At 36.7% G+C, this 26,910-nt stretch overlaps 1 protein-coding gene and 1 long non-coding RNA gene across 2 annotated transcripts in view; one reads left to right on the top strand and one right to left on the bottom strand.

Annotated features, from left to right (window-relative positions):
- TRIM16 (tripartite motif containing 16) lies at window positions 1–25,965 on the top strand. The gene is made up of 6 exons (XM_026667609.2): window positions 1–792; window positions 11,550–11,645; window positions 18,684–18,917; window positions 19,508–19,679; window positions 19,823–19,918; window positions 23,279–25,965. The coding sequence occupies exons 1-6, from the start codon at window positions 226–228 to the stop codon at window positions 23,893–23,895; spliced, it is 1,782 nt and encodes a 593-aa protein (XP_026523394.1). The 5' UTR covers window positions 1–225; the 3' UTR covers window positions 23,896–25,965.
- LOC148132158 (uncharacterized) overlaps window positions 18,665–26,910 on the bottom strand; it is a 33,071-nt gene continuing 24,825 nt past the window's right edge. Inside the window, exon 3 of the long non-coding RNA XR_015747643.1 lies at window positions 18,665–18,776. This is a non-coding gene — a long non-coding RNA (uncharacterized LOC148132158). The remainder of the gene's footprint in view (window positions 18,777–26,910) is intronic.

The following is a 26,910-nucleotide window of genomic DNA, read 5'->3' as shown; positions in this document are numbered from 1 at the left end:
ACATCACCTGATCCCCTGTTGCGTAATTTCAGACCATGCATTCTAGGAGATGGAAAGAAAGAGTTAATCTCCTAAAGCACACAGTTGCTCAGGAACATTCAGGTATGACTGGTTTTTTTTTCTTCATTTCTTCCTAAGCTGCGGTTACACAGCAAGCACCTTAGAAAGCTAGAGCTATTGTTAGTATTGCAGGGGTGGTTCTGTTCAGGAAATAGTAGACAAATAATGGCGGCCTCCGATTCAAGTTGTCCTGAAGAGCTATTTGAAGTCCTGGAAGTTCCGGATCCTGTAGTAAATGGCTCACCAATCTGGGAAGAAAAATGTGGGAGTGGAGAATTGAACAATGAAGGAACTCCTCGTATGGAACTTGAAAGCAAAGATCCATGTCACAGTGAACCAAGCTGGGGAGACCACCTGTCTGAAAATGAATCTTCAAATGATCACTCACCCAGTATCTTGACAGAAAGTCACCCAGAAGAGAAGCAGAAGAATGAAGAAGTGCTTTGTGATTTCTGCCTAACAGAGAAGGTGCAGGCAGTAAAATCCTGCTTGACCTGCATGGTAAATTACTGCCAGAATCACTTGAGGCCTCACCTGGAGAATGTCAAACTAAAGAGCCATAACCTTATGGATCCACTAAAGGACATTGACATACAGAGCTGCAAGACCCACAAAAGGCATCTCAGCTGGTTCTGCCACAGTGACCTAATCTGTATCTGTGAGGAGTGTCTTTCTGATGCACATCAAAACCATCAAGCTGTAATCTGTGCGGTAGCCAGGAAAGAAAAAGAGGTAATTATTGCATATAAGTTTATTGTTAATATGATGTGTAGGAGAATTGTCACAGCTTGTTCAGTGCTTGGAAATAAGAGGCCAGAGAGTTCCTATTTTCACACCTAGCCTTTTGTAAGGTCATTTGCATGAATATTAGGGACTAGGTCACAATGGATTTTCCTATTGTTTCTTGGGCTGTGGCTTAGCAGAACATGTGAATCTAAGTACTGATTTATGCATTTTATGCAGCTTTATGTATAAATCCTACCTCTGTGGCTTATTCCATTACCATGCACTTAGGCTTGTTCCTAAATGAACATAAGAGAATTGTGTTATACTGGGATTTCATAAATTTGCAAGTGGGGTATTATGAAATAAAAGCTTCCTAGTGAATTGAGGGTTTTCAATAGGGAGAAATCCTGATGAGCAAAAGGACTTCCTACTTTCTATGAGAAACTGACTGTCATGCCAAGCATGACATCTGGTATATTCAGACTACTTATGAAACACCTGAATTTTGGTTACCGTATTTGCCGGCGTATAAGACGACTTTTTTGCCCTGAAAAACATGCCTCCAAGTGGGGGGGTCGTCTTATACGCCGGCAAATACGGGTATATTCTTCGCCTTGTTGGTGAGGAGGCTCGCTTCTCCCTCTCCTTGAGGTCATAGCAGGCGCTGGCGAATTGCAAAGGGTTCCTCGTAAATTAGCTGCAGATCTCAGAGCGGGGACTTTGCATTCAGTTGTAGCCTTGAGCGTCGGGTTACCCGTAGCTCTGCCAGGGAGGGATTACGCCCCGCAATCCGGCCGGCTCCCTCTCGCTGAGGTGGGGCGGAGGTGGGATGTGGGTCCCTACTACCGCTAAGGCTCAGCTAGAGGTAGCGCAGCTCTTGACCCGGCTTGCTCGGTTTCTTCCTTCCGTTTGTTTTGCTTCGCTGGCGATTTCACCTTTTGTGGAGCTGGGCGAAGGGACTGATCGGACCCCGCCTCTGGGGCTTAGACGTTACCCAGAATCAACCTGGTTTTCAGGCGCGTCCTTGGATGGACTCGGGAAAGGCAGGTGGAGAGGCTAGAAAGAAAAAGGATCTGGAACTCCTTCTTTCCTGCCAGATCCCTGGCAAGCAGCGTTGGGTAAGACCAGGCAGGGCCTGGCGTTTTCCGAAAGGACTTGCCTGTTGAGTGACATCAGCTGCTGAACTAAAGCCCACTATGTCAGATACAATAAAGCAGAATGGGTGTCTTTTTCTCTTTAAAGACGAAACAGAGGTTGGGGGTGGGAAGAGAAGAAGGGGAGCGATCATGTTAAAACGACAACTTTCTAGATCCAGTCCCGAAGGGGGAAAGGAAAAAAAACACAAACGCCTAATTTCCTTAATTTCACTGCGATTTCTCCTCTTTCTCACATCCCACATTGTCTTCTCTTGCTGCGGGGAGCAATGTCACCTTTTTACTCTGGTATCGATGGAAAAGCAGGTTTGGCAGCGGTATCAAGTAAAAGACAAGTGAAAGGCTGAGGAGGATTGACATCAAGATCAACTTATCTTCATTATGGGCAGCTTTGCAGGGTAGTTCATATTTCAGTTCATATTTCAGTTCATATTTTAGCAAGCATAATTTAATGATAGTGGCTGGCAAGTCAAATCTTAGATGCATTGCTAAAATGGGATCTGCAAATGTGGGGTTTTCAGAAAGCTAAAGGAAGGGGAGTGTGGGTGTGAAAATTTGGATATAATTAATCATGGCTAGTTTAAAATGCAACATTGCCACAATTAATATCAGAGTGAAAATTATGCTTCTGCAGGCCCTATTTGTGTCTTTCCGGCTTAGCTGAAATAGAATTCTTTTAATAAAGTTGCCTGTCCATGACAAGTCATGGTAAATGGGTAATTTGAAATTTAGGCACACACACACATTTTATAAAACTATGAACTATAACCTGCTCTGAATCGGAAAATTACTTATGTTCTATTATTTGGCATACTTTCACAGCCTTGTGAGTTTTCCTGCATGTCATAAGCATTTGAATATAAATTAACATGTTGAAATCAAATCTGATGTTCTTTTACCTTTTATTTGGTATGTGGAAGGTGTGCGGAAGAGGGGGTAGTCTTATACGGCGAGTATATAACAAACTCTATATTTTGAGTGGAAATGTTGGGGGGTCGTCTTATACGCCCAGTCGTCTTATACGCCGGCAAATACGGTACTTCCTATTGACTAAGGCATTTGACTGATTCTCAGGCACAGTGGAGGAATTCAACTATTTTATGATACTTCTTGGGACTAATACCAAAGGTTACAGCCAATTTTATTTCCTGTTGGAGAACACTGGAATTATATCCATATGTGGTGGTTCTTGCCCCATCATTATAAATGCTTCTTTTGTACAGAGAAGCTAAAATGTCCTCAAAATTGAGCACAGCTCTTGGTGACTTCACAATTGTGCAATTTTCCTGGCAGTGATATGGGAATGGTTTGTCATAGCTGTTCACATGGTTCATTTTTCCCTACCTGAGATTCCTGGTCCTGCTTAGTTTCCAAACTTAGAGAAGTTCAGCTCATTTTGAAAGGCCATTCAATAAATGTTTTTCCCCCTCATCTGGCTATACATTTCAACTGAGTGCATGTTTTTCTTAACAAACCTTTGCATCTCTGCATCATTGCAAAAGCAAACAGAGAACACATTTCTTCACTGTCTTGCCAATAGTTTCAAATAACTTTTCTCTAAGGTGTTTTTTTTCCCTATGTTTGTTTGAACTTGAATTCAGTTTTGAACAAACAAGCAGGTAGCATGTCTCCTTCTCCTATAGGGTGTTCCTTTTTATGGCCAAGTTTCCATAGTGAAACATTTCGTGCCTGAAGCATAAATAATATGAAAACAGTTCCAAATGGTTATGAATCATATCTTAGATGGAGAAATCAGGCATTTATAGCTGTCATAAATAAATACCTTTTGTTGGTATAAACTTTTTACTACTTTTTCTGTTAATTTTCCTGTTCTGCAGGATAAAATTACTAGTACCAGTTATTTCATACTAAACAGAGTTGCGTGATATTCACTGTTGTTCGTCTACTTTATGCCTTAATCACTCTTGTTTGCTGTTTTTTACCTCGAGGGAGTAAAACCTGCCAGGAAATTGGAATCCCTTTTCACAATATCTCAATCCTGTTTGGGACAGAACTTTGTTTCATTTTGATTATACTTATTTAAAAGTGTAGTCTGTTCCAAATGTAAAAAATTAAGAGAGCTAAAATGTAGCTTCATTGCATTGTGTTGGTTATAAGATGCCACAGAATAATGATCAGTAAGACCTTCAACGTACTATTCTTCTTAGGAGTGTCTTTTGTGCAACTGGAAAGGAACAGTTACTCATACTTAACATATTAGACTGAGTGGATCATAGTGAAATCAACTGGAAGAAAAAAATGGGAGGAATAGACATGAAGAGACTGCAAAGTATTAGAGAAAATATATTTATTTATTTATTTAATTTGATTTGTCAATTGTTTACAAGATAATAAGTATATACATAGTTATGAATACATGAAATGGGTACATATAAGAAAAATAAAAGAAACAGGACAGGGATGGTAGGCACGATTGGTGCGCTTATGCACGCCCCCTACAGACCTCTTAGGAAAGGGGCGAGGTCAATAGTAGACAGTCTAAGGTTAAAGTTTTGGGGGTTTGGGGAAGAAACTACAGAATCAGGTAGAGTATTCCAGACATTGACCACTCTGTTGCTGAAGTCGTATTTCCTGCAATCAAGTTTGGTGCGGTTAACCTTGAGTTTCTATCTATTGTGTGCGCTTGTGTTGTTATGGTTGAAGCTGAAGTATTCATTTACAGGTAGGACATTGCAATGTATGATTTTATATACCATACTTAGATCAGACCGAAGACGGCGTAATTCAAGGTTTTCTAGTTCTAGAATTTCAAGTCTGGTGGCATAAGGTATTCTACAACGAGTAGAGGAGTGGAGAACTCTTCTTGTGAAATATTTCTGGACTTTCTCAACTGTGCTAATATCAAATATGTAATGTGGGTTCCAGTATTCGAGTATTGGTCTAGCAAATGTTTTGTATGCTCTAGTTAGTAGTGTGATATTACCAGAGAAAAAGCTACGTAGGATTAGGTTAACAACTCTTAATGCCTTTTTGGCTATGTAGTTACAGTGGGCTCTAGCACTTAGATCAATAGAGATGAGTATTCCAAGGTCCTTTACAGCAGTGGCCCCCAACCTTTTTGTGCCACGGCCCGGTACCGGCATCACAAAATGATCCGCGGCCCGGTACCGGCATCAGCACTCATGACAAGGCAAGGTGAGCCGAGCGACCGGCCAGCCAGCCGTCCCCCGCTTCTCCCCGCCACCTTCAACTCCTCCTTTGTACCTTTGTCGATGGGCTTCACTTCGGGACAGCTTCAGGACAGTCACTCGGCTCGCCTTGCCTTGGGTGCTGAAAGAATCCTCGCACCTTAGTTTCGTTCGAAGCCCCCCGTTCGATGAAACTAAGGCGCAAGGATTCCTTCAGGACCCAAACGCCGCTTTCCAACCGGAAAAGCTCACCTGGAAGCACTTTCTCGTCAAGCAAGATGGCGGCGCCCAGCAAACCAGCGGCCCGGTAGGAAATGTTCCACGGACCAGTACCGGTCCGCAGCCCAGTGGTTGGGGACCCCTGCTTTACAGAGTTTGGATCATCAACAAGATCTTGACTATTCAGCTTGTATTTTATTTTCTGATTTTTTTTGCCAATATGTAAGACAGAGCATTTATTTGTTGAGATTTGAAGTTGCCATTTGTTTGACCATTCTGATACATAGTCAAGATCTTTTTGAAGGGTAGCAGTATTGTCTGTGGTATTGAACAGCTTTACATCATCAGCGAAAAGAACGCAGTTGCTCTTAATATGATCACAGAGGTCATTTATGTAGAGTATGAAGAGAGTTGGTCCTAGAACATTGCCTTGGGGGACACCACTATTGACAGATACAGAATTTGATAGGACACTCCCAATTTTGACCATTTGTTGTCTGTTTGCCAGGAATGCTTCTATCCAGTTATGCAGTTGTCCAGAGATACCATAGGATTTTATTTTTAGGAGTAGTTTGTCGTGTACCACTGAATCAAAGGCTTTACAGAAGTCTATGTAGATTGCATCTATTGTTTTGCCCTGATCAAGTTGTGTCGTCCATATGTTTTTGCAGTGTAAGAGTTGCAGATTACAGGATAGTTTTTTTCTGAAACCAAATTGTTTATTGGAGAGTAGGTTGTTTGTCTCTAAGTGGAGGATAATGGATTGGTTAATAATTGATTCCATGACTTTACAGGTGACGCAGCATAAGGAGATTGGTCTATAATTTTCAACTAGGCTGGGGTCTCCCTTTTTGAAGATGGGGATGACCGTGGCTTGTGACCTTAGGTTAGGCAAGGAGCTGGTCCTGAAAGATTTTTCAAAGATTATGCTTAGAGGTTTGGCTATGGCAGTGGATAGCATTTTTTTTAAAAAAAACAAACAAATTTTATTAATTTTAAAGACAAACAAATCATCATTGACCATTACATACTTGAACCTTTTTCCATTATAAATTTTACAAGTCAAATAAAACCTTATTTTATACAATATAATTCTATTTTAAACCATTTCCATATGAGCATACAAATACCTCTTATCCAATTTCTCTTTACTTCTCTTTACTCTTATTCAATCTTATTCAATTTCGCTATTATTATTTCATCTATTTCTTTCTGACTTGGTTACCATTATTGTCATTCTATATTTCTGCAAGGTTCTATTAATTCTCCCAAAAACATAAACACACAACACACAAACATATAAAAAATCTTTTAGGAAAGTAACTTGGCCCCAGGTACCTCTCTCTACATGAACTTCAATTATATTCATGCTTATCTTACATATCATTACCTATTTTATTTACCATTCTATATCTTCTATATTAGCTTCTCCACACATTTCAATCTTCTTAGTTCTATCTTATTTAATCCATCTTAATTTGAGTCATTATATTTGTATCTTTTGTCCATTCTTTATTATCCCCCTGTCTCATTCCTTATAATAAAAAAAAAAGAATTTCTCCTGAAATCACTAATGAGAGTATGATGCCTTTCTATCTTCCCCCTAAATTAATTAGATTAACATTTAAAATAACACCTAATACCCAATCTGATTCTGCTTGGCACATTCTATCTTCTTAATTTTTTTGTTTTTTAATAAAAATAATAATAATAATAAATCCAAAATGATTAAATACATAGTTAAATAGTAGATCTAAATATTAAATCTTATAATATTCCCATTGCCTTTTCCAAAAACAAATGCTACTATAATAATTTTATAATAACATCAATACCATAAACATATTAAACTCTTTAATTAAAACTCAGTATTCTAAACATTCCCTTTAATATTTTGTTAAATTTTAAAATCAATCATTTCTAAACATTTCAACATTTTAATCTCTTATCAACTCTTAAACCGTTCTAATTTTCTATTTCTAATACAAATGCTACAATACCATCTTATGTACCTTGCAGAAACTTTTTTAAAGAAATTGTACTTTACCCTTTGTCCCTAAAAAAAATCCTCTTTTCCCATCTAATTTCAAAACTTTGTGGCTTTTCTCCACCTTTCTTTCTTTCTCCCCCCACCAGACCTTCCTACCCCCCTTCTCCTAGTCTCTGCCTTTGCCTTGCTGGTTTCCCTTCTCTGTTGTGTTCCTTTTTTCTTTTGTTCACTATCATTATATTGATTTTGCACCTTATTTTTCTCTTTCTTAAGTATTTTTTTAAGTCTTAAGTCCTTCATTTTCCTTTCTTCCTTCCTTCCTTCTTTCTTAGTTAAATGTTGAATTTCATTAAAGATGGCTTCTTCTTCTTCTTCTTCTTCTTCGTCTTCATCTTCGTCTTCTGCTGCCTCCATCTGTTGTAGTGTTTGTTGATAGTTAACAAGCGCCATTTCTAAAAAAAGGAAGGCTTCTTTCACACCATCTTTACCATCTGTTTTTGCTTGCTCATATTCTTTTCTCAGCTCCTCAACACAAAAAGCCATTGTAAATCTTTTCTTTTCTTTCCCCCCCCTCTTTCTTCCTGCACCAACCAAGATATTTAAAAAATAATAATAATAAAAAAAAATAGAACAATCCCAAAGTCCTCAATCAATCCAAGTCAAGACAAAGTTCTCACTTTCTCTTCCTGGGGTAGTATCAATCAAAAAAAGAAAGTCCAAATCTGTATCTTAAAGTCTTATTAAAATTATATTCCAGTCTTCAAATCCTTAAGGCATCTCCTCCAACAAACTCTTAACATATGAATATATTTTCTGTCCTCTCCCTTCCCACTTATCACATAAAGTTAGTTTTTAGCTGAAAAAGACAGGCTTCTCAATATCCACTTATTAATTCCGTAGGGAAGGAGAGTAAACTTTCCTTTCAGCACCTCAAAATTGCCGCTTATTTTCTCTTGTGGAAAGAATCATTCAGAAAGCCATAATTTCCAGGAATTGTATTAAATGTGTCTTAGAGTCCTGGGTCAACCAAGAAAACTTTCACTCTCAATGGCTTTCTCCTCTTCCTCCTGCGCATTCTTACCCGGCTGCCGGCTTCTTTGTGGCGGCCATTACAGACCGCCGCTGCACCGTCTTGGGAAAAGGGGGTTCTGCTGGCCGGGGAGGGGGTCTGCAACACCCCCAAACCCCTCTCCGGATCCCCCTATCTTCAGCTACCTCTGCAGGGTAGCCTTAGCTCCGAACCCGTCTGGATCGGAGCACCAAAAGCGGCTAGCGCAACAGGGATCGCGCTGTATCGCGAATCCCTGCCACTCGCGAAGCCGACAAACCAGAAGTTCCCGGCAGTGGATAGCTTTTTGAAGAAGTAGGCACATATTCCATCCGGTCCAATAGATAGAGATGGTTTTAGATTGCGTAGTGCTTTTTCAACATTGTCTTCTGTAAAATCGATATGTATTAGATCATTGTAGTTATCTGTGGTTTCGGCTAGGAAATACTGGGCATGATCCATTACTGTTTACAAATACTGAGCCGAAGAACGTGTTAAAGATGTTGGCTTTAATGGTGTCGTTGTTGCAGTCTTTACCATTAGGTCCTATCAGGGGTGGGATGGACCTTGAGTCTTTTAGTTTGTTGTTTACAAAATTGTAAAAAGCGTGGGTGGAATTGGTGCATAGAAGGTTTTCCTCTTGTTTAATGTGATAATTAGTGCATTCAGTCTTTATCTGGTGGCATAAATTTTTGTATCGGCTTTTGAAATTTGAGATTTGTTTTTCCGCCAGAGTAATCTCTTTTTGGATTGAAGTTTCCTTATTGTTATGGGTAATCTGTTTTTGTTTGTTTGTTTTGGGAGTTGTTGGTACATATAGTTTGATGACTCTTTTGACTTCAAGTAAAAATATGTTGTAATGGTCTTCAACAGTATTGCATCCAGTGAATAGAGATTGCCAATCAAGGGATGAGAGATCGTAGTCTATAAGATCATAGTTGCCTTTTTTGAAGTTATAATTGGGGATTACGTCATTGTGGTGATTTTTGTGTGGGTGTATGTTGAGACAAAAGTCAATCATATTGTGGTCACTGCTGGAAAAGGGTTCTTTAGTTTGTATTCTGTAAATTAAATTCAAACTATTGCAGAAGATGAGATCGAGGCAGTTGTTTAGTCTAGTGTTGTTGGTTACTAGTTGTTCCAGTCCCAGATTTGTAACAGCATTGTAGAAGGTTGCATGTATGGGTTCAGTTTTACATTCGTTTAGAGTCCAGTTAATGTGAGGTAGATTGAAATCACCAAGAAAGATAAAAGGGTATGGGCAGGATGCTGCCCATGTTAGTAGTGTATTTAGCTTGTTTACATGTTCGGTGTCATAATCAGGTGCTCTGTAACATAGTAAGAATCGAAATGTGATATTTAATGTGATATAGACATTACCTTCTAAATAAATGAACAATTAACCAGTTTATTTTTTAACTGGCTTGCAATAATGGTAGTAGATATGTCTGTGACATTCTCCAGATATTTTTTTAAAGTTGAATTTTGGGGAGTTTAAGAGGTTGGGTGTCTTAAGCTTTTAAAGGATTTAAAACAATTTTGTTCAACGCAATCATTACTTCAGAGTTTTCTATATGGTTTGGTCTGAGTATATTGCACAGAGAAATCTTTTTTTTAATTAGATAAATTTAAAATAACAAAAACAAAAGTACACAAAATTATAAAAAGAGAAAAAAACCTGGAAAAGGACACAAGATGTAATAAATAGAAACTGTGATTCATTACATTCATGGTTGATGTTTGTTAATGAATTCTGCAAGCCACTAAATAGTTGGAGCCATATGTTTATGTTTCCAGCATCAAACAATACATCTTTTGATTATGTGTTCATTTTCTCTGTCCAAAAGTCACTTCTCGAGATAAATCTCAAGATTGAGTTAATACATGTAATTGCTTCTTCCTGAAATGGAACAATATCAAGCATTGGAACAAAATGGAACAAAATCAAGCATTCGATTCACTGCATCGCCAACAACATAAATCATTATGCTTGTTCTGCAATACTGTTTCTTATTTAAAAGAATATGATCTGAAAATCTGTTGAAATGTTGGATTTTTTAAAAAATGTCTCTTTTATTCATTTAAGTAAAATGTACAAGCAAAAAAGGCAAAAAGAAAAAAAAATATGCACACTTATACTTAAAGGAATTGAGAAAAAACAATTAAAAGGCAAAAAAAGAGAGAAAAGAATAAAGTGCTCATTCTCATTCTTGTGCTCATTCTCTGTTTCATCCCCTCCTTTTAATCCTCTCCCAGACTCTAATTACTGCTTGGATATTTTTCATAGTTTACTTTGGACATTATTACTCATTTCTGTTGGACCATTGGAATGTCTAACTGTGTTTCAAATCCCAGCTTTAAGGCAAGAGTTTACAGAACTCACTTTCTAGTTTATGCCATTAATTTGTCTGGATAGAGATATCAGAAAGTACCAATGACTTTATGATTTTGTGGTACATCTACATGTGTACTTAAAAGTCATTTTTACTCTCTATTGAAGAAGCAAAGCTGTAATTTATACCAGGTACTTTTTTTAGCAGCCATAGAACATTTTGTAATGCAGCAAGTAGTGACGAATGCAGTTGCACAATGAAAATGTACTATTAAAAAAACATCAGCTATCATACTTGCTTGCAAGGGAAATAAATTGTTTTAATATAAAATTGCTTGTAGCGGCTTATTTTTCCACCTACTGTTGATGGTTTAGATTTAAGTCACCCACATATGTTACTTCCTGTGTCTAGTTGCTGGTTTGGATGACAATCCTTTAATTTTTATAAATGCTTCATGGTATTGATCAAATAATATGGTTGCAATAATATGTTCATTAAATAGGATAATCCGGTACCAAGGCTTGATCAGGAAGTATTATCAAATTGTAAGTTTTGGATTGCATCAAATTAATTCTAATTGAATTCATTTATACCCCACCTCAATTCTACTGGATTCTGGACCGTTTTTAAGGAAGTACAATCTCATTCAGAATGACTAAAATGGATTACTTTTCTTATAGACCAACCACACCCCAATCTTGTCTAATCAAGGGTTTGTTTGTCACTCATCACTTTACCTAACTTGTCTGGCTCCATACAGAAGCAGTTTTCAGTCTGAATGTTTATGAACAAAAATGAACTCATTCACAAATTTCAACAGCTGTTATATGACTTCTCTCCATGTGTAATACTTGGTTTATCTGTCAACAGTGTGAACTTCTTCATCATCAAGAAGAATATGATTGGAAATTGAAGTCAGCTGAAAATGCAATTGTTAAATTGGAGAAGAACTCAGAGTCTATAGTGGTAAGAACTAAAACAGAGCATCTCTGTTGATTAGAATTCAGCTGTTGGCAATGATAGAAATGACTTGTGTGCTTTAAAAAGTCTTCCATATATTCATTGCTTGGCAAAATATATGCTTGCAGACAGGTGGTTTCCCCACAAATAGGTTGGATGTGAACTAGTTTGAAGCTTATAGTTGCTGCACCAGAGATTTAGGATAGTCATTCCCTAGAATCTTCCAGGGAATATCCATTAGGGTTAGAGTGGTATAGGTTTAGTCTTGCAAAATTCTGTCTATATGGTGCAAGCAAATAAAGAAATAACTTTAGCTGGATTGTTCCAAGTCATTCTTGAGCTGGGCATGATACTCTCCAAGGCATTCTTGGAAATTACAGTGCTTGCATTCAGGTTTAGGTGACAGCCTTGGATCAGACATCAGAGCTGGTGGTCTTCAAAGACCTCTGTTGTCTTCCCTAGAAAATCTGATGAGGATGGGCCATTATTTGCATATTTCCTTATAGAAAAATATATATTTAAGCACTACTCAGTTATTTCTTGAACACTGTAAAAAGAAAACAGGAATTTTTAAGTTACTATATTAGTGTTGAGAACACCAGGACTGTTAGGGATATACACCCTAGCAGAACGTGCAACGGCAGTCTAGCAGACAGGCAGATATGTGAGACAAAACGTTGTAGTAGCTTACACTCAGTAAGACAGATACACTGTGCAAGTTAAATAGTTTTTATTCCAGCAAGAGTTAAAGCATAGTCAAAACAGTCCATATATCATACACTAAGTTCAGTCCATCCGGGGTTAATCAGTTTGCAAAGTCCAGTGTCGAAAAAGAGGTCAGTAAACTTACAATCAATCAGTCCAGTGATATATCTCTTTTGCAGTCAGAGATATGAAGAAAAATCAAACCTCCTTTCTTCTTCTCAGCAAACACGCAGTTTATCACCATCAATCCTTCATTGTCAGCATTCCAGTAAAAGCCAAGCAAACAGTGAGCTCTCTTGCTCCCTCTTATGGTGATTTTACAACCGCATTCAAAAACTTGGTTTACAGTTTAAAGTGATACATACACTTAAACTCACTAACATAGTTTATATATATTATTTTACCCAAACTAAGTTAGGTAAACAATGTTATCCCTAACATTCTCCCCTTTTGGGTTATATAATAATATATATATCTATTTACAATTTCAACCCATAGTTTTCACAATTTTCCTTGCGCTTTACTGAACCTTGGGCTTTTGTAAATCCATCTGCAAAATTTTCTTCAGTTATGCAATAGACCAATCTTATCAGACCATTTTTTACAGATTGTCTAACATTCAAATATCTAGGGTCAGTGTGCTTAGATCTAGTCTTTACAGCAATATTTGTAGCCAACCTTATGGCTGCTTGATTGTCTTCATAAATTACAATGGCATCTTTAACAGTTACTCCCATATCTAACAACAACTGTTTATACAGAATTAAATCAGTACATAATAAAGATAAACATGAAAATTCTGCTTCCATTGTGGACATACTTATATGTTGCTGTCTAATTGACCTCCAACCAATCAGTGTTTTACCTAATAGTATAGCCATACCAGAAGTTGATTTCATAGTTTTTATATCTGTTGCAAAACTTGCATCAGCATATGCACTTAAAATCAAATCATCTTTTGGCTCTAAATACAATGCATAGTGCATTGTCTTTTTAAGATACTTTAATATTCGCTTTAGCGCTTGCCAGTGATGTTCATTTGGTTCAGCATTAAATCTCGCCAATTGATTAACGCCATATGCAATATCTGGCCTTGACCAATTACTTATATATGATAAACTACCTATTAATGACTGATAAATAGTCTTATCAAATTTTGAACTTTGAGCATCAGTACGACAAAATTCCTGACTCATTGGAGTTTTTGCCGGTTTACAAAGTTCCATTTTATACATTTTTAGCAATTGGTATATTTTACCTTCTTGTGATATCTTAAATCCACTATTGGTTTTGTTTATTGTCAATCCTAAATACTGTCTTATTTCTCCTAAATGCTTTAATTTTATCCTCTTACTTAATAATGATATTATCTCAGTAGCTTCATCATTAGTCTTCGTTATTAAAGCAATATCATCTGTAAACAACAATAATAATGATACTATGCCATTTGTCTCTCTCTTGAATAAACATGGATCAACTAAACCTGCTTTAAACCCTATATTGTTTAACTCTTTTACAATATATTGGTTCCATTCATAACCAGATTGTTTCAATCCATAGAGACTCTTTTTCAGTTTCCAACAGTCATTATTAGTTTTATTATCCTTAATACCTACTGTTTTTCTTAAATATATAGTGTGCTGCAATGGTGCATGCAGATAGGCAGGTTCTACATCTAAATGATTTATTATATACTTTTTCTTAGCTGCCCACACTAAAGCTGCTCTCAAGGTTGTTGCCTTTAAATTTGGTGCAAATACTTCATCATAATCACATGCAGTTTGATTAAATCCTTGAGCTACCAATCTAGCCTTATGGGTAACAGTCCCATTTTTACCAGTTTTTAACTTAAATATCCATTTGCAGCCAATGGACTTTTCACCTGGAGGTAATTTGGCATTTTCATAAACTTTCATTTCCTTTAATGAATTTAATTCCTTTTCCATTGCCTTTTGCCAATTCTCCTGATCCTTTGCAGGATACATCCTAAGTTCTTCAACACTAGTTGGAACTTTACTAACTTGGCAAACTACACTTGCTTGGTACCTGTCAGGTGGTCTGGTTTCACGTGTAGAACGTCTAGGTATTACAGGGCTTACAGGTGGACTTTCATGTTCTACCTGTTCCTGATTATCTATTTCTTCCTGTTCTGGTCCTATATGCTCTTCATGTACTTCCTCTTTAATTGTACTCTTCTTATTACTGATTTTTTCTGTTCTTTTGTAGGTTTCTATAATTACTTCCTTATTTGAATCTTGCTCCAGTTTTTCCCATCCTACATGTTCTAGGAATTGTGCACTAGCACTACAGTAAACTCTAGATGTACCTTTTTCCCAGAATCTGTATGATTTGTGATTAGATTCATAACCTACAAAAAATAACCTTTTAGCCCTATGTTGCCCTTTCTTTCTCAGTTGTGTAGGGATATGCACCCATGCTGGTGCTCCAAATGTGTGCATGTAGCTTAGGTCAGGTTTTCTGCCATGCCACCGTGTGAATGGTAATTCACCTGTTGTTGAATTAACAACATTATTCAATATATGATTACCACACATTATTGCTTCTCCCCACAAAGTTTCAGGTAATCCTGAATCTGACAGCATACTACGAGCCATTGCTTGTAATGTTTGGCCTCGTCTCTCAATAAAGGCATTATATTGTGGCCTATATGGTGCAGACTTTTCATGTTCAACACCTGCCATCTTCAGTTTATTTTGGAATTTATTGTTTATAAATTCCGTACCATTATCAGTGATAAGAGTAACTAATTTCCTTTTAGTTTTTCTTTCAGCGAATTTAAGCCAATTAAAGAAATTTTGATATGTTTCCGTTTTGCTTTTCATTAGATAACAGAAACCATATCTGGTATAATGGTCCATTATACTTAGTATGTAACGAGCACCTCCCACACTTGGTTTTTTAGGACCTATAATATCAGCAAATACTACCTCTAGAGGCTCTTTGGTTTTAAATCCATTAACTCTATTTGCTGCTATCACCTTGCTTTTCTCTTGACTACATAAATTGCAGTGCAAATACTTACTGCAAGGCTTCAGTTTTATACCTTTAGATAGTCCTACCGTTTGTTTAAGCATTTTAAAATTTATATGCCCCAAACGTCTGTGTAACAAATGTATGCACTCATTATGAGGTTTAACATTATTATAAACTGTGTTAGCCACCTCTAAATTATCATTTAACACATACAATTCACCTTTTAAAGTTGCAGTAACTTTTTTACCTTCTTTTTCAATTATGCAATTGTCTCCTCTAAAGGTAATTACATAACCTAGTTTAACCAAAACTCTAACCGAAAGCAAATTAAACTTAAGCTGTGGTACATATAACATTTTTACATTTTCTTTTATGCAAGAACAATATGCTATACCTTCACCTTTAGCCTTAAGTTTCCATCCATTAGCTAACGATATCTGCTATGAACTTGTGGACATCTTAACAAATCTTTTCTTATCTTTCGTTATGCAGTGCGATGCTCCACTATCTACCACCCATAAATTACTATTCACAGTTTCGTTGCTATACATGGCTAACTCTATGCATTTCTTATCCCTTTGATGCATTTTAGCATTCTGGCTGGCTTTTTGGCTTTTTGCTTTCTTGCAGAATCTAGCCAAATGTCTTTTTCCTCCACAATTAAAACATTTTCTAATTGTATACGCTGACGAAGATATTTTTTCTTCTTCACATTGTGGTTGTTCCCTTCTGAGTTGATCCCTTTCAAGCCTTCTCCTGGCTTCTTCAATTAATCTGCCAGTAATGTCAGTTAATGTAAGGTTATCTTTTGGCAGCACTTCAAGTGAAGTTACGTAGTCATCGTAGCTCTGATCTAACGAAGACAAAATGATATAAACTTGATGTAGCTCTGTGAAGATAAGTTCTTTTTCATGCAGTTCTTGAAAAATTCTCTTCATTGAGTTTATATGATTTAGCATGTCTCCATTCTTTTGAAGATGTGTTCTGAACACTTTTCGTGTAGGATTTATATGTGCTCCTACACTGTCTCAAACATAAATCTTCTTTAAATTCTCCCAACATTTCGCAGCTGTTTCTTCTCCATGAATATGTACAAGCTGTTGGTCAGAGAGAGTCAGTCCTATTATACAGAGAGCTTGCTCATTCTTCACTTTATATTCTTGTATTTTCTGGGCATCATTCTCATCCTCCGGATCCCATGCATCTACTTCTGGTGGGTTTTGTATTATATTCCACAAACCTTCTCTTCATAGAAGTAGGCTGCATTTCATAGACCATGAAACATAGTTTGTTCCATCCAGTTTGGATATTAGAGACAAACTTTGTAAATTGACTTGTGCCATCTTTATCTGGATATTAAACTATAATTAATAAAACACAGCTGTCTGTTTACAGTATTGTGTAACTACACAAACTCTCACTCACAAGCCTATTATATCCTGGTTAGTCTGACTGTGCACCTGGGCCCATAACCAGTGTTAGGGATATACACCCTAGCAGAACGTGCAACGGCAGTCTAGCAGACAGGCAGATATGTGAGACAAAACGTTGTAGTAGCTTACACTCAGTAAGACAGATACACTGTGCAAGTTAAATAGTTTTTATTCCAGCAAGAGTTATAGCATAGTCAAAACAGTCCATATATCATACACTAAGTTCAGTCCATCCGGGGTTAATCAGTTTGCAAAGTCCCGTGTCGAAAAAGAGGTCAGTAAACTTACAATCAATCAGTCCAGTGATATATCTCTTTTGCAGTCAGAGATATGAAGAAAAATCAAACCTCCTTTCTTCTCAGCAAACACGCAGTTTATCACCATCAATCCTTCATTGTCAGCATTCCAGTAAAAGCCAAGCAAACAGTGAGCTCTCTTGCTCCCTCTTATGGTGATTTTACAACTGCACTCAAAAACTTGGTTTACAGTTTAAAGTGATACATACACTTAAACTCACTAACATAGTTTATATATATTATTTTACCCAAACTAAGTTAGGTAAACAATGTTATCCCTAACAAGGACCATGTGTGCAAAATATAGCTCTTGGCTGGTTGAGAATAGTCAATTCAAGGACTTTCTTCATTTCAGTTCCTTCATTTCAATAATTCTCTTATTTCTATGCAGACATTTTTAGAGTTGTAACAAAGAAACATTTTTAGAGTTTCTAACAAAGAAAGCCAAATCTATTTAAAGATAAGCATTCAAACTGATTAAACATACTGTCTGAATTATCTGAATTAATTCTTAAAGATTAGCAATTCCCCAAACCTTTAAATGGGTAATAAAAATAATGAATATAAACTTTGGGTAGATTTTTTTTTGGAAGGGGGATTGTTAAACCATTTGAAGTTTTCATCTAGTCATTCTTACTTTTATTACATAGACTCCCTTTGGACTATTTCTTGTTAAGCTAATTTAAGAGTGGCCAATGAATTCATTAGAAACTTCTGGAAAGAACTTCAAGCATTTAAGCCTCTGGCTATTTGGAAGTATTTGAAGGATTTTAAAATATTAATTTACACATTCAGCCAGAGAGACATCCATGCAATATACTGGGGACATGTGTTAGATCGTACCAAATCCCAAAATGAATTGTGTGATTTTAATTCTACATGCCAAAGAAAGGTTCTCTCCCCTGTGTGAACAAAAGCGAATCAAGACTTTTACGAAACCTTAGAAGCAACAAAACACTTTTAAAGGCTGTAGATAATGGCTAAATTCTTTTATCTGCTAAGCCAAAAACGTCATCAAAAAAGCATAACAAAGAATGTTCTTTCTGCGCCAACTCAGAAAGCTCAAACTGCCCAAGGAGCTGCTGATACAGTTCTACAGAGGAATTATTGAGTCTATCATCTGCACCTCTATAACTGTCTGGTTTGGTTCTGCAATCCAACAGGACAGACACAGACTTCAGAAGATAATTAGGACTGCAGAAAAAACAATTACTACCAACCTGCCTTCAATCAAGGACCTGTATACTGCAGGAGTCAAAAAGAGGGCTGTGAAAATATTTACAGACCCCTCACATCCCAGACATAAACTGTTTCAACTCATATTCTATATTCTATATCATTATAGACTGTTAAACATACTGTAATGATGGCATGCATAATAGTAAGTTAATACTTGGGAAATAGATGCTGTTATACATAGAATAATTTATTCTTGAATGTGACTCATTTTTTCCCTGTCAGAATATCTTACGCATTTAAATAACATTTTGAGTGGAACATGATAGGAAGGACTGCATGGTTATAGGTACAGCTGTATGGTTTACTGCACGGTCAATATAAAATGTCAAACAGATCAGCTTTAAGGCTTGCAACAATGGTGGCTTCTGTTCTTGCAGAATTCAGTATCTGAAGTAAAACTCTTGGTGGAAGAGAAGTTTGAGGAGCTGCTCCAAGCTGTCAAGGCAACCCATGCCATTGTGCTCACTTTTCTGGAGGAGAAAGAACGTGCTGCAGTGAATCATGCAAATGGAATAAAGATCCACCTTCAGAGCCAACAAGTGACAATGGAGGAATGGAAGAAAAGATTGGAGAAGATGGCCACTCACACTAGTGATATTATCTTCCTAAAGGTACCTTAAACGATGATAGTAAAAATGTTTAGATCAGCCTCCAACAACCGTTTGCCTTCCTTGAATATTTTGGGTTTCAACCATTAAAGTTCTGTCACTGAAAGTTATGGGAGCTGAAACCCAATGCATCTGATTTGTATATCATTTGGAAAGGTTGTTTTGGATTAATTCATATTTTTTGCCTTTTCACTAACCATATTGTATCAATATGATCTGTTATTGGTGTTCACATAAAACACAGCTGCTGCTGGTCTGAATCTATAACTGGCTAATGTCAGTTGTACAGTCTTAAGAGAAAGTAGAGAATACTAGTGTGTATTTGAGTGAGCAATAAATCTTCTGATTTTTTAAAAAATTTCCACAGTTCAGCTTAATAGTATTCTGCAAGGTGTGGGTAGGAGAGTAGAAGAGTGATACAAGATGCTGTGATGTCATGAACCAAACATCTTGATTTGAATATTTTCATTTGATGTTGAATTGCAAATGTGAAGGCGGGGTTTACATAATGATAACACAATGCACAGGATTCTTCCGCCCAGCCACTGTCCAAGGAATGTTCTTATCTCTTCTATATCGTTGTGCATATTTAGGAATACTGTGAATTCAAGAAGCACCAGGGAGATGATACATTGCCCAGTGTGTATATTGGCCTGAGAGACAAATTATCAGGAATCAGAAAGGTGATCTCTGAATCCACTGAACAGCTTTTACAATTACTACAAAGTTCCTATAAAGAAAAATTGCAGGGGTTTGCCAATGATGGTGAGTACCCTTCCATCTTTAATTTACATGTTTATTCATTTCGATTAATTTTAAAGCTGCTCACTTATCAACAGTTCTGATCCTGACAATTAATTAATTCTTAGTCATACCAAAAAATTCTTTCCTTCCTTCTATCTATATAGAAGATGCTGGGATAAAAACAACAGTGGCTGCAATTGTTCCATCCAAACATCGGCTGTCAGCTCCAGAACCTCAAAGTAGGAATGACTTCTTAAAGTGTAAGTTATCGGCCAATTTTTGGTGCAAAATTTGAAAGAATTAAGAAAGAAATTCAGATCAACAACATTGACTTATTTGAAGATGTTTGTGGGAAACTAACAAATAGGAGATATGTACAATTATGTCTGCTCAGGAAATTCAGGGGCACACTGAACACTGAACATAATATATAGTTTTTATAAGAGCAGCCACTGATTCTTTCTGATCAATTCCCTTTTTTGTTTTATTTACTGCTATCATTTATTGTTATGTTACCTCACATTGATATATCAAACATAATCATTATAATAAGCAGTAAACACAAGTTAATAAGACTGGGTGAAGCATTTGAAAGGAATATTTCTCAAAATATATTGATGCAAACAAAACATTCCTCCCCAAAGAGTTAAAGCAGCCGTAACCTCTGAAATCTTGACACAGTTTCTTCCAAGGCTTCCCTACAGCCTTTCCTTGCTAGTATATATCCAGTTATTGAAGTGAGTATTGAAGATAGCCTTGAAGGACTACCCTAACTGATACATGGATATGTAGACAAGATTCAGTTAAAATTTTGCTTGGTGATTAAAAATGTTCAGGAACGGTCTATGTTTCTTCACCCTGATGGCTAGTTTGAGGATATACTTATCCTTGATATTTCATGTATTAATGGGGCTTCCATTTGAGGATCTGTGGCAGACTATATATCCCTGAAGAAATAGGATCAGCAATGCAGTAGTGAATTCTGGCAGGTGCTGCCTTTCTGGATAAAGGAGATATGAGATTGCCTACTTGTACTCTTCTTGCAAGTAGACTGCAGGAACTGAGATTTTTTGTGCTTGACTCATGAGTTGAATGGTTGAGAGTCAAAGGATTCCAATCAAGTTCTCTGCTATGATGCAGTCTATATAGACACAAGGTTCACACAAGGCTTACTTTCTTAAATAGTTTTAGATATAAACAATATACAGCTAAAGAGAAATTTTCTAACTGGCAGGATAAGAGAATTCCATCTGATGAGTCAACATTCTTTCTGGACTAAAAAGGAAAAAAATAACAACTTAGCAAAAAACATAACAAGGAGTGGATGTAAGATAAAGGGGATATATAAACATTAATTGTTATATGTATTTTTATATTATAAAATATGTACTATATTATAAACATAAATAATTGTTAAAATATATAAATGTATATTGAAATTTGGAACATAAGAACAAGTGAAAGAATATATGATAAAATGGGCTATATTTGGTTATAATATACAGAGAGAACAATGGGAAAATATGTGGGTGAAAGAATGGAAATCTTTAAAGAGAAATTTTTACATAATGATTTTTCATTGGTTATCTAGAACAGCGGTCACCAACCGGTGAGCCACAGCCCACTGGTGGGCCGTGAGAAAATTTTGGTGGGCTGCAGAGAAATCTCACGCAAAGATCACCCCCCCCAAAGCAATTAATCCAGGCTTTGCAGAAACACAAGTGTCCACGTGGCCCGCGGGAACCCTCCCCACCCACTCACCCCTTACTCAGTAAACTTGCCTGCTAAATTTCTATTTTTCCTTTTTCCGACCATCATCTGTTCTCTGTGCCGGGAGGTTTAGATTAGCTAGGAAGCAGAAAATGGTTGGATTTCTTGCTTTCCAGCTAGTCTTTAGATCTTCAGCTCTGCTTTTAAGTACAGCCGAACCTCCCTTAGGACTGAAGGTTTGCTTGCAAGCAAATTCAGTGTAGACTCACGGCAAGCAAATTTGAGAGACTGAGCTAGCCGATGGCAGATAGATAGATAGATAGATAGATAGATAGATAGATAGATAGATAGATAGATAGATAGGCAGACAGACAGACAGACAGACAGGTAGATCATTGAATGATTCTGTGAGCAACCCAATCTGCCTGCTTTGCCTGATTTTGGGTAAAAGTTGCTCTTTTTTAAAAATAAAAAAAATCAATATTTACATGCATGATGTGTTGTGAATTAATTTTGTGAGTTTGCTTGCGAGCAAATTTTATGTGACAGACTGAGCTAGCTTTAGATAGATAGATAGATAGATAGATAGATAGATAGATAGATAGATAGATAGATAGATAGATAGATCTCTGAATGAATCTGTGATTCTGTGAGCAACTCAATCTGCCTGCCTGCTTTGCCTGATTTTGAGTAAAAGTTGCTCTTTTTTAATAAAAAAAAAATTCAATATTTATATAAATATTTATAATATTTACATCCAAGTCATGCCCAGCCAGTCACATGACCACCAAGCCACACCCATAAATTAGTCCACACCCACAGAACCAGTTAGTGGTCCCTGGGATCTAAAATTATTAGTTTGGTGGTCCCTGAGGTCCAAAAGGTTGGTGACCCCTGATCTAGAATATATAGAGTAACTTCAAATGACAACAAGAATGACATTTTGTAATACTTGGATGATGTGTAAATAAGCTAGATAATTCTAGATTCAAATACACTCAGTGATTCAGATTTTAAAGATTGTCTATTAATGCCAAAAGAAAAGTATCTGGTTTCAACTGTATGTTATGCATTCTGGCATAATCTGTGGATGAAATGTAATTATATGCTGTTTAGATTTTGCTAAAAACAGGAAAGGAACAATTCATTCTTTTTCTAGCAGCCTCAGAACCTGTTCCACAACAGGTTTTGTGAATTCTCACAGTTCTTCAGAAGAGAGTTTGAGAGACTGTGGAGAACCACAGGGAATAGAGGAAGAAAAACTCCCATTCTTCTACTACAATTCTATTCTACTAGGACAATATTGAATTTTCCTCAATGTATGGCTCAGGGGAGCCAGACGGTTCATTTTATGCATGCATTTGTTAGAATCAGTATTAGAACAAAAATCCTAGGAAAATGTTTTGGAGGAAAAAACATTTTCTTTTGCTTTCTAAAATGGTTAACAAAATTATGTCAAGAATGTTTTTAAAAAATGTTTTAAAAAATATTTGATCTGACATTAATCCAGTATTAGTTATTGAACATTGCTTTTTCTAGTACTGGAATATATAGGGAGCTATTACTTAAGTAAGCAATTTATTTATTCCAAGCAAGTATGCAAAAACCATAGTGATTTTACATATCAAGCCAAAATATTCTCTAAGTCTCCATCTCTTTCCAATACATGAATGAGAACAGTGGAAAAATCTACATGTGTATTTTAATATTTTTAACCAGCAACCTAAATATTGTCTGACAAAGGTTAAAAAAAAGATTCTTACAAGTTCTATACATTGTAGACAAAATATATCCTGGCCTTACTCCTGTTATAAAGTCTAATGAGGCCTTTTAGGTGCAGTATTCTATCATATTTAGTGCTCAATTAATTATGTCTAGCTTTTAAAATAATGTATCTATTTTTTGTGCAGATGCTTGCCTGTTAACATTTGACCCAGTTACTGCTCATTGCTATTTGAGACTTTTGGATGACAATCACAAGATCTCCAACACCACGCCCTGGGAGCACCCGTACCCAGATCATCCAGAAAGATTTGCACACTGGCGCCAAGTCTTGTCCAATCAAAGCTTATATATGGGTCGTTATTACTTTGAAGTGGAGATATTTGGAGCTGGTATTTACATTGGCATGACAAATAAGAGCATTGACAGGAAAGGTTCAGAGAGCAACAGTTGCATCTCAGGGAATAACTTCTCCTGGTGTATTAAATGGAACGGCAAGGATTTCTCAGCTTGGCATGTTGATGTGGAGACACCTTTGAAATCTCAGGAATTCAGCAGAATAGGGGTCTATCTAGATTACCCCAGAGAGACACTCTCCTTTTATGGCATCGCTACTGACTCAATGACTCTCTTGCATACTTTTGAATGCAAGTTTAATGAGCCTTTATATCCGGCCTTCTGGCTATCAAAGAAGGAAAACAGCATTCAGATTGTTAGGTTGCGAGAAGAAGCTGAGCAGAATCCAGAAGCTTCTCTTCCTTCCACAGGAGAATTGGCTTCCAGTAGTTTAGAGACACATGTCTAAAGCAATGTACAGTAGAAACTGTTAACTCAGAACTGAGTCATTCATTGTCTTTGTTATACAATCTACGTAGTTATGGACTCTTTGTAGAAGAATCCTATTGAAAAATTGTGTTTTTTATACTTCAGGTTGCTTATTACCTCTATGAATATTACCTCTAGGGGAGAAAACAGTAAATTATAAAGATTCTCCTGTTTTCAAGTGAAAGTATTGAAAATACTTATTTGAAAAATCAACTGCTTTCTGATTGTAAACTGCTAACAGGTGCATTCAAAATAAGAACTAAATGGCTGTTAGCATACCACTGCTATGTATTGAAAGAATAAGGAAAATATATCTATATATACAGTCACTCTTTGCCCAATCCCCCTCTACTGCCTATGCCAGTGATGGCTAACCTTTTCAGCATCAAGTGCCCAAAGCATGTGCATGTGTGTGCATCCCTGAAATGCAACACATGCAATCCCTGCACAGGTGCACATGAGGTCCCACAGCTGCCCCACCCCGGTGCATGCGCGGCAGAAATCCAAAGACCAGCTGGCGGCAGGAGGTGAGCATGTGTGGCAGAGCTGATCTGAGGCGATGGCTCATGTGCCCAGAGAGATGGCTTTGCGTGCCACCTCTGGCACATGTGCCATAAGTTCACCATCACGGGCCTATGCTATAGAAAGTACAAGTCACATGTATTGATCATATCAGATTTTAGAACAATTGGTGTCCTCAAATCACTTTTGACTGTAGGGAAATAATTGAATGCATAAAGATAAAAAAGAATCAGCATGAGCTACAATGGAGAAATATTTGGTAAAGATGATAGAAGATGGCTGAGATTGCTAAATTAATGTCTTTGATCAAAGAAAAGATAGTTATCTATATTTATTATGGATTGGAAATCTTTTATGATTAGATGGGATAAGTTATGGAAAGAAGAGGGTCAATAGTATATGAAATAAATTTATAATTGTACTTATAACTACTGTAAAGAAGATCAGAAACCACTTCTTTGAATCTGTTTTGTGTTTATGTTTCCTCTGCTCAATAAGCATATTGTATCTCAGTGGATACACAAGTATATTATATCCCATATTGTACCTACAGTGAAAGAGAGAGGATTCAATGTGCATATTTAAGGAACAGTTAACAGTACAGTCCATCCATAAAACTAGCTCTTTTATTATCTGAACTAGTCAATGAGAATTACAACTGCCTATGAAAATTAACAATGCCTACCATACCAGCAATAAACAACTTCTCCTTGGAAGTTTAAGGAATTAAGTTTTCCTTGAATGTTTACGGAATTAATCTCAATGATGTCTCTAGGCACACTAGCTCAGATGAGTTTTGTTATTCTGATATTGGGTGCTTGATCTTTCATGATTGTTTATAAAGCCCCACATATTATCTGTCTTCATGCTATCTTGCTGTATGAGCCTGAAACTTCTAGCATTGCCAATCAGTATTGTGACACATATGATGTTTGCAACAATTAGGGTTCACGATTCTGGAACATACGTCTATGGTAGTGTCATGCCCCTGGTGGAGACTGACTCTGAGGGAGAGGAGGAATAGCCAACAGGGAGTGGAAGGGTGGCTCCAGAGGTTGTGGAGGAGCCTGGGGAAGGGCAGAGCCGGCTGAGCAGGCAGAGGAGGACCCAGGCCCATCCCCTATCCATCCTAGAGCACTCAGGGAGGAGAGGATAAGGGAAAGACATGGTCTACTCTGATGGAGAGGGCCTTGATCCTCTTCATGGGATGCACGTGTGAGAACTACATAAGAGTTTGGATCTGCATGCAAACGCTGGAAAAAAAGAGTGTTTTATTCCTGGATGAGGTTTATTTTGGTTGGCGTTCTTCCAATGGACTATACCTGGTTATCTTCTTGAAGTTTGTAATTAATTATCCTGGTCTGTCGTGGAACAGTTTGTTTTTGGTTTTTTATTGCTTCGTTATCTGCTCTTGGAGTTTGGACTGTATTTCTTTTGTTTGGAATGTTAATTTGGAAAGAGTTTAATCTCCAACTGTGAACAATTGAACAGTGAAGCCAAGTTGAAGGCATTAAAGAACATTTATTTATGTTTTGGTGTTTGTTACATTTGTGGGACATTCTGGGTTATCACAGGTAGATCTATCTAAATGTCTACAGCTATGACACAAGCTTTGAGGAGGTGCCAGAAGAAAATTGCCTGATATTGGGAGCACAGTTAAATTCTCCAATAATCAGATGACATTTTGATGTGTACATGCTGCAAAGATGTACAATCAATCTAGAGACCATAAAGGAGGTTCTATTTAGAATATCTATTTTGTCTGGTTATAGAAATCTGTTACTGATATGTAATTGTAATTCCATATTACCATTTCAGATATTTTAAGGGGTCTCTTAATGTTGGAACGAGAAGTTGACACTCTCTATTTTAAAAAATCTCTTAAGTCAGAATGTTTGGTTTCAATTACTATTTGTTTCTATTCCGACTTAATCAGATTCTGCAAAGTTTCGGATTGGTGAACTGATTAGCTTTTATAAATGCAGTTATTCATTTCCAAGATAGTCTTGTAATGGGTACATTTGTGTTGGCAGGATTGTTGATAAGGAGTAACAATGAAGAATGTGTTTAAAAAGTGATAAAAAACAAATGACCTCAGTAAACCCTCCAATAAAGAATAATCAAAAAGTTGGGTTCAAACTAACATTTTTATAAATGCTCAGAAGATATTTGTTTAATATATTGCTAAATGAATTGAAAACTGATCATAAATAAATATAATTTTACCATTAGCTCATTCTTTTTCAGCCAAAGTAGCATTTTAGGAAGATTTAGGAAGGCCTAATAACTCAGTTCTTTCCCACAAGGGGGCAGTGTTGTGCCATAATAATGTGATACGCTTGCTTTAATGGCAAACATAAATGAGAGAAATTTGTATTTCAGTGCCTTAGAACGCAAATTATGTATGTTCAAATGTATCTTAATGCTTTTGAATGGATCACTTTTTTTTCCAGGCATGTACTTTTTCAAGTTT

Source organism: Notechis scutatus, chromosome 2 (assembly GCF_049901735.1).
Source record: "Notechis scutatus isolate UNSWTSFEM ecotype Mainland chromosome 2, rNotScu1.2, whole genome shotgun sequence".
NCBI lineage: Eukaryota > Metazoa > Chordata > Lepidosauria > Squamata > Elapidae > Notechis > Notechis scutatus.
Note: the sequence above shows the minus strand (reverse complement) of the source record. Positions and strands in the feature narration are given on the sequence as shown.

Excerpts from the sequence above, each read along its gene's own strand:
- TRIM16 (XM_026667609.2), top strand. The coding sequence starts at position 226 with ATGGCGGCCTCCGATTCAAGTTGTCCTGAAGAGCTATTTGAAGTCCTG. Across the intron at positions 18,918-19,507 it reads GTGATATTATCTTCCTAAAG|GAATACTGTGAATTCAAGAA; the intron begins GTACCTTAAACG and ends GTGCATATTTAG. Across the intron at positions 19,919-23,278 it reads TAGGAATGACTTCTTAAAGT|ATGCTTGCCTGTTAACATTT; the intron begins GTAAGTTATCGG and ends TTTTTTGTGCAG.